At 40.3% G+C, this 8,063-nt stretch overlaps 1 protein-coding gene across 1 annotated transcript in view; it reads right to left on the reverse strand.

Moving 5' to 3' along the window:
* DGCR8 (DGCR8 microprocessor complex subunit) overlaps positions 1-5,254 on the reverse strand; it is a 15,116-nt gene extending 9,862 nt beyond the window's left edge. Inside the window, exons 1-3 of the mRNA XM_010189877.1 lie at positions 4,532-5,254; positions 3,918-4,080; positions 4-66 (exon numbers count right to left, since the gene is read on the reverse strand). Of these exons, the coding sequence (XP_010188179.1) occupies positions 4-66; positions 3,918-4,080; positions 4,532-5,254 (949 nt within the window). The remainder of the gene's footprint in view (positions 1-3; positions 67-3,917; positions 4,081-4,531) is intronic.
* Positions 5,255-8,063: the final 2,809 nt, after the last annotated feature.

Consider the following 8,063-nt stretch of genomic DNA (forward strand, 5'->3'; position numbering starts at 1 on the left):
TGCCCGAGTTATGGAATGTCATGATCCATCCATCTGGCAAAGGCTCTGTAGGAGGGCGGCCACGACCTTTAAAGCAAAGAATGGCTTTAAACTTGGATACACTGCTTACAAGAACAGAAGAAGAATCAAGGTTTTTATTTTTATTGGCTTTTTGTGTTTCGAAGGATAAAATGACACTGAAACAAGAATAAAAAAGTTTTACAGAAAGATTTTGTTTTGCTTTAATAAAAAGGTATATGCTTCTAACCCACATTAAATCCTGCAAAATTACAGATTCCATTATGTTTTCAACTGAAAAGCAACAGTAGCACTAATTTTTATACCGATTGATTTGTTCATTTCACCAGTGAATCTTTTCTTCTCTTTAGTATTCTTTATGTACTAAATTATACCATCACAAGCACCACTATATTTAGTGGAGAAGTTGTACTGGCTTTTGAAACAACTGAGCTTCTCATTAAAATTTTTTACACGTGACACTCGGGGATAAATTTGCACTGAGACATCATCAGACTTGCAGCCAGCAGCGAGTTAGGCTGTAAGCTAAGGCTTTCCTATTGTACTTTTCAGTACAAGCACAGTACAAACCCAAATCACATCTACAGGGCTTTATATTCAAATATCTCACCCATCAAGAATACTACTTCCACAAAGTAAGCCTGAAATTGCAGTACAATAAACGAATATGAGAAATCACATAGCAAAAGCAGCAATATTCTGTGAGCTTCTGGGCCTGCTCAGAATGAAAAGGGAAATGTCCAGAGATGGAAAAGTGGAACATCACCTGTTGAAAATTACAAAGGCATTGCCAGGGCATGCAGGGATGCAGTTAGCAAAGCAGAAGTTCAGCTTGAACTGAAACTGGCCAGAGTTGTCAGAAACTTCAAGAAAGGATTCTTCAGGTATATTGACAGCAAGCAGAAACAGGAAGAGAATATTGGCCCAGTATTGAACAGGAGAGGTGAACTAGTCACCAACAATGCTGAAAAGGCAGAGGCCCTCAACATCTTCTTCACCTCTGTCTTTACCAGCACTGCTGGGTCCCAGGCCATGGAAACAACTATCCATACTGAAGCAGATGCAGATCCGCCAACAGTGAAGGAAGAGCTGATGTGTCAACTACTACAGGAGCTTGACCTGTATAAATCAATGGGCCCAGATGCCATCCACCCAAGGGTGCTAAGAGAGCTGGCTGATGTTGTTGCGAGGTCACTCTCCATAATCTTTGAGAAGTCACGGAGATCAGGAGACGTGCCCAAAGACTGGAAGGCGGCCAATGTGATCCCTATACACAAGAAGGACCCAGGTAATTACAGGCCCATTAGCCTCATTATGGAGCAAATCCTCCCTAGTAATATCACCAGTAAACTGGGACACATGATTGGGAAAAGCCAACATGGATTCACCAGGGGCAGATCATGTTTAACAGATCTGATTGCTTTCTATGATGGAGTGACCTGTTTGGTTGATGCAGAGCAAGCGGTGGACATTGTCTACTTGGACTTCTCCAAAGCTTTTGACATGGTCCCCTACAGCCTCCTCCTTGAAAAACTGACAAACTACAATGTAGATAAGTGGTCTGTGTAGTGGGTAGGGGAACTGGCTGATGGGCTGTACCCAGAGGGTGGTAGTAAATGGTTCGCTCTATAACTGGTAACCAATCACAAGTGGGGTCCCTCAGGGATCAATATTGCACTAGACGCTATTTAATCACTTCATCAGTGATATGGATGTTGGGGTCGGGAGCTCCCTGATGAAGTTTGCTGACGACACCAAAATGAGTGGGGTAGTTGACACTTCAGAAGGGAGAGTAACCCTCCAGGAAGACCTGGACAGACTAGAGTTCAACACGGACAAATGTAAGGTCTTGCATCTGGGAATCCATAATCCAAGAACGCAGCTGAGACTGGGTTCTGCCTGGCTGGAGAGCAGCCCTGGGGAAAGGGACCTGGGGTCTTGGTGGATGTGGAGCTCAACATGAGCAAACAGTGTGCTGCAGCTGTAAAGAAACCAACAGGATGCTGGGTTGCATTAAAAAGGGCATCACCAGCAGAGACAAAGAAGTCATTATCCCTCTCTACTCGGCACTGGTCAGACCACACCTTGCGTACTGTGTCCAATTTTGGACCCCACTATACAAAAAAGATGCGGACAGGTTGAAAAGGGTCCCAAGAAGGGCCATGAGGATGATCAGAGGACTGGAAGACCTGCCATATGCAGAAAGGCTGAGAAAACTGGCCCAGTTCAGCCTTGGGAAGAGAAGGCTTAGGGGGGACCTTATCACCATGTACCAGTACATAAAGGGTGGCCACCAAGCAGATGGAGACTACCTTTTCACAAGGAGCCACATGGAAAAGACAAGGGGTAATGGACACAAGTTGCTTCCAGAGAGATTCCGACTGAACTCCAGAAGAAATTTTTTTACCATGAGATCAATCAGACATTGGAAAAACCTCCCAGGGGAAGTGGTAAATTCCCCCACACTGGTCAGCTTTAAAAGTCAGCTTGACAGGGTGCTGACTCAACTCATTTAAACTACACTTTTACCTTGAGAGGTTGGACTGGATGATCCTTGTGGTCCCTTCCAACCTGGTATTCTATGGCAATATTGCAGCAAAATGCTTATGCTCACACTCAAGTTAATAATTTCTATTTCTATTCCAGAAATCCCAGAATGGTCTCATTCCTCTCTACATCAGAAATCAGAGACCAGACTCATCTTAGCTGGGACACTTCCTGGCAATCCTGTGTAAGTAAAAAATTCGGTAGCGAAAAACTGTATGTTTTTTTTTTATTTCAGAATATAGTGAAGTTGTAAAATACTCCTCTAGAGCATGTTCAAACTTTAATCCTAAACCAGACTGTTTTCAGTTACATACTGTTATTGAGGCCATGCTGCTGAGCTGCGCTGGCCAGGACACGTCTCCAGGATGGAGGATCACCGCCTCCCTAAGATCCTGCTCTATGGTGAACTCGCCACCAGCCACCGCAACAGAGGAGGCCCAAAGAGGAGATACAAGGACTCCCTGAAACAATACCTCAGTTTTGGCCATATTGACTGCCATCAGTGGTCCACCCTGGCCTCCAGTTGGGGGACACGGAGACATGACACTGCTGTCTCCTTTGAGAACGCACGAAGAATCAGTCTCGAGGAGCAAAGACAACACAGAAAGAACTGCGCCTTGCCAACACCGCCTAAGGAGACTTTCTGCTGTGCCCTTTGCAACTCTGGACTTTTTGCCTAGTTGCAACTAGGCAACTTTGGACTTGCCTATCCCACATCGGCCTTTTTAGCCGTCAGCGCGCTTGCAGCAAGCATGGGCAGTGTCCTTCTCTTACCCTTGTTCGTGAAGCCTAGCCATGATGATGATGACTACTGGTTCACATTCTATGCTCTTCTTTATTAGTCATTTGTAACATTTACATAACGAAACATGGTAAATGTAAGCCACTGACCTTCCTAATGATTTTTTTTAGCTAGTATTATATGCATAAAATCTTCACATAGAGCAATTGTGACAACAGAAATCATGTAACTAAAGTAGGAAGAAGTCCACATTGTCCAGAAACACTCTTCAGCTGTTTCACAGTACTGGAGACAAGAAAACAATCAGCCTTCTTCACCTTCCCACCACTGAAGTAACATTCTTCAAAGTTTTTCACAAATCCACGCGCTAAAATACATTATCATTACATACAACAGATAAAGATCAAAAGCACTCCTAAAAATCAACTTAACTGTTATGCAATGTGAAAAATCGTATCCTATAGTAAGTAACCTTTAAACAATAAAATTCTGTAACATATTAACTATTTCACAAGAACTGCTATCCTAAACTTTGCTTGCTGATACACTTCTGTTCTACAGACATCAGCCACACAGAACAGTTACCAACATTTAATGAACATGAACTTACTTTTAAGTACAGTTTTAATTTTGGTCATCATTGGCTGCACGCTTGTTTCTCCATCAGACTGGTGATCGCTTTCACCACCATATTTCTCATTTTCCAGTCTCCTTGTTTTGGGTGCTCGAAGACCCTCTTCCAGCAGAGCATCCACATCATTATCAAAGTCATCCTGAAAGAGACTTCATCAGACACTACCATTCTGGGTCTATGAACCTCCCTTTCCCCTTGTGAAGGAAAAGTATACATTTCCTCTATGTACTTCCATACAGAAAGAAACTAGGATTTTCCAGTCATCCCAGTAAAAAGACTGAAAAGTAAGAAAATAAGTTTTCATAGGTAAGAACTGGTATTTTTTCACGATAAAATGTGCTGCAACTGTGTAAGAAGCCTTTTAAATGTTAATTTTAAACAAGACTACAGAAGCTGCCACACAACTCACAAGTCTGAACAAGATAATTTACAAAGTTTTTGTAAAAAACAGTGTTCGGTCTCTGAAAATTCTGCATTTTTGACTCGAGTACTGCACATTTCTAAAAGAGACTGTTTCAGTTAACATCTCTGCATTTTTTTCTAGCAACCTGGAAACCTTTTACCCACCAAAAACCTGTGGATTTACTTACCTCATACGAGTAATTCAAGGTTTCTTCATCCACTTTATCTCTTTGAACGATTGCTTTAGATGTGAACCCTCCTCCTTCTTCATCTATTTCCATCAAATTGTCGGTAAAATCTTCTAGCTCATCCAAAACTGCGTACTCCACTCTCTTTTCCTGATCAATATCATTTTCATCATCCTTCTTGTCATCATTTTCACCCCCTATTCCTACAGGTTTACCATTACTACCACCAAAAGGACAAACATGCAAATCCCCATTGACATTATTAATACCAAGATCTGTATCTGCCTTATAATCCTGCTCAACTCCAGTGTACAGAACTTTCCTATCTTTGCTTTTGCAGCTTTCTGTAAAGCTAACACTAATCTTTACATCTTTAAGTAACTTAAGATCTGGGGTGAACTTTCGAACTGAAGGTGCATGACGAGCAGTTCTTGGGCTTTGGTCACTACTGTTAGGGTCTATTATAAGACGACTTTTGTAGCAGGCAGATCCCTTTGTGAGCAGCTGTGTTCTGCAGATACTGTGCGTGTCCCCAGCAGGGGTATCTGACTGTCCATCACCACCAGAGCCAACGTCCATTACCTCTGCGTCACTGGACGTTTGCAGGGGAGGTGGTGGAGGCTGTTCATTAGGCGGCAGAGGTGGGGGACAAGTATGATTCTCCACATTCATTTCTCTTGCAGGTTCTTTAGGGAGGGGTGGTACATTTTCATATTTCTCCATTTTTAAAACTACTGTTTTTAAAAGACAATGCTTTAATAAATGTTTATATCTATATTCCTAACATGCGTAAGTCCATCAAGATTGGTTTATCATGTTCTATTCAATATGCAACACTGATGATTCAGTTAAGCTGACTACATTGTTCTTTTCATTAATGTAGACAGCTTTCAGAATCACTGTCTCAATTATTGGAAATCACAATGCATTCAGCTTAAATAGCTGAGGACTAAGACTGCATCTTCATTGGACAAGCAGGTCTCCCTTTCTTCTTTCAACCTAGAACAAGAAGAAAGAAAGAAAGAAAGAAAAGAAAGAAAGAAAAAAGATCTTTGTTACAAAAAAAAAAAAAAGCAAAACAGAAATGGTACCCCAAGCAAAAAGAAAAACTGTCACTCCTCCTGGCATAAGTTTCAAGTAGACATAAGAGTGACAGTCTTACAGTGGAAAAAGCAGTGTATCTTGATACCATTTTGAATGAGACTGATAGATTGTTTGTACTGCTTCATCTGTACACCAGCACAAGAATTTGCTAACATACAGTTAATAATTTGTTGACTGTCTCTGCTCTGTTATCAGGCAGGGCATTAAGCACCACATTTGCAGGGACCAGACTAAAAATTGTGCATTTAGTGGGGGGGATTCTCCCTTTATTTAAAATAACCTGGTATTTGAGCCATACTTACCCACACAGCAGAAAGGATAATTAGCTGACAGTCAAAGACAATTTGCAAAACCATTAAGATTTTAACTATGGTCTTATAAGACACACAGCTTTTTGAAAGTTTACGTTCTTGGATATTTTTGAAATATCACTGGAAATTTTAACAGGAAATCTCACAATTTGTTCAAAACTCACACAAAATTACTCTCTCGATAACCAGACACTAGACATTTGATCTTATATTTCATACTATTATGGGACTATATATTTGTTATGTCTGAGGAATTCACGTCTAGATACATGGTGTTAAAGCTCAAATGAATTCTGGAAGGCATTTAGTAGCCAATATTTTAGTTAACCAGGCAAAAAAATTCAATTGCTCTAGGAAATTCTACAGGGGAATGGGGGTGGTGTTTTGGGTATGGTTGGTTGGTTGGTTTTTACATTAAGTGGGTTCTTTCTACAATGTCTATGATGGCTCCCTCAATTATACTTTAGTAATCTGTGCAGGACTATAAGCACTTAAGGAAAGGACGCATAATTTCTTACCTGTAATTTTGATTTCTCCAAGTCCCTCTGAACCACCCCAAACTGGGCTTAAATCTTCCTACCAGCTAGAATTAAAGCAGTGTTACTCTGCCCAAGACAGCCAGCTGGCTGAATCCTCTCTGTTCAAAGTATTTTCAGGTAGCAGAGAAAGCCTACCCAGGTATTCTAGAAAGACAAGCTCCAAGTCCTTAGAATCACTGTGTAATGTTTGAAGACAGCAGGACAGAACGTCTGGGTTGTCATGAGGGACTTAAAGAAACCAAATATAATTCTCTAATGTATCTGTACGCCAGCCCAGACAGAACAAACCAACAGCAATATCCAAACACCAACTGGGGCAAGGCAGAAAGCTGGGAATTGGGAGTTACAATGGGATCAATTAGAATTCAACAACATACAGAAGCTACCTACCTGGAAGCTGGAAGAAAGCAAAATATATAAACAGAGTAAACTCTTATTTTAGTGATTTGGCAATGAAATAAGTTTTGCTGAGGCAGTAGGATAGTGCATATTTTGCGATAGGGGTTTTTTTTTGGTTTGTTTTGTGGTTTGTTTGGGGTTTTTTATAAATATACTCAAAACTAGACACATTCAAGAAGCTGAGCTTGACATGCATTGTAGAATTACAAAGGAAAAAATACTCCCCATTGATAAAAGGTCTAAAATAATCCCATCTTCTCTGATACAAACATATTACCTTCCAGAATGAAAACCAGCTCATTCACCAGTAAGACAAGCAGTTCTATGTATTTAAATCCATTCCATCCTATAAGATGATCAAAGCAGTAATCAGTTCCTTCTTCTTTCAATAGGTTCTGAAATATCCAATGTTACACAGAACACCTCTAGAAATACATTTGTCTAATAACCTTCCTCCTTCCTCATCTTCAAATTAAGAAAAAAAAAGCTGAATGATAAATTAATAAGTTCTTAATGATAAATCTTCATTGTTAATTCTGAACAAAAGCATCAAAAGTCCCAGTACAAGTTAGAAACTAAATGCCTAAGTAATCTAATTTTTCCACCTTTAAAAAACTCTTTAAAAGAGTAAACATAAATAATTCACACAGGATTTAAATAATGAAATGGGTATTCTAGATTTTGACAGAGCACCACCCTACCATATGATCAAGCAGCTACCTGGTCCAACTAGAAAGACTGTTTCTGACAAGTCACAAGACAATATCAAAACACAAGAAATTAGTCTTTACCATCTTTACCTCCAGCTTTGGCAGCTTGCTGATACTACACCTCCACTCTTTTCTAAAAAGATGCCTTGTTATTGTATTCAAGCACTATTAACAATGAAATTCTTGTTGGCCTTGAAATAATGAATAGCACACCAAATCACTGCCAGGGATCGTCGTCTACTCAGTACACATCCTGTGGCCAGAAAAAAACACTAGACCAAGATGAGTTTAAACTAGCTTGTGCATTTCTAGCCATAAACCACGTCCCTAGGGTAAAATAACAGAGCCTGGCAGCACTACAGTTTGTGGGCTACAATACTTTCCTATAAGCTACAAGAAGCCAGGGAAAAGTAGAGTAACACAGGTCCAATTCCCATCTACTTTCTTGCCAACTGATGTTACAATACAC

Source organism: Mesitornis unicolor, unplaced genomic scaffold, assembly GCF_000695765.1.
Source record: "Mesitornis unicolor isolate BGI_N332 unplaced genomic scaffold, ASM69576v1 scaffold328, whole genome shotgun sequence".
NCBI lineage: Eukaryota > Metazoa > Chordata > Aves > Mesitornithiformes > Mesitornithidae > Mesitornis > Mesitornis unicolor.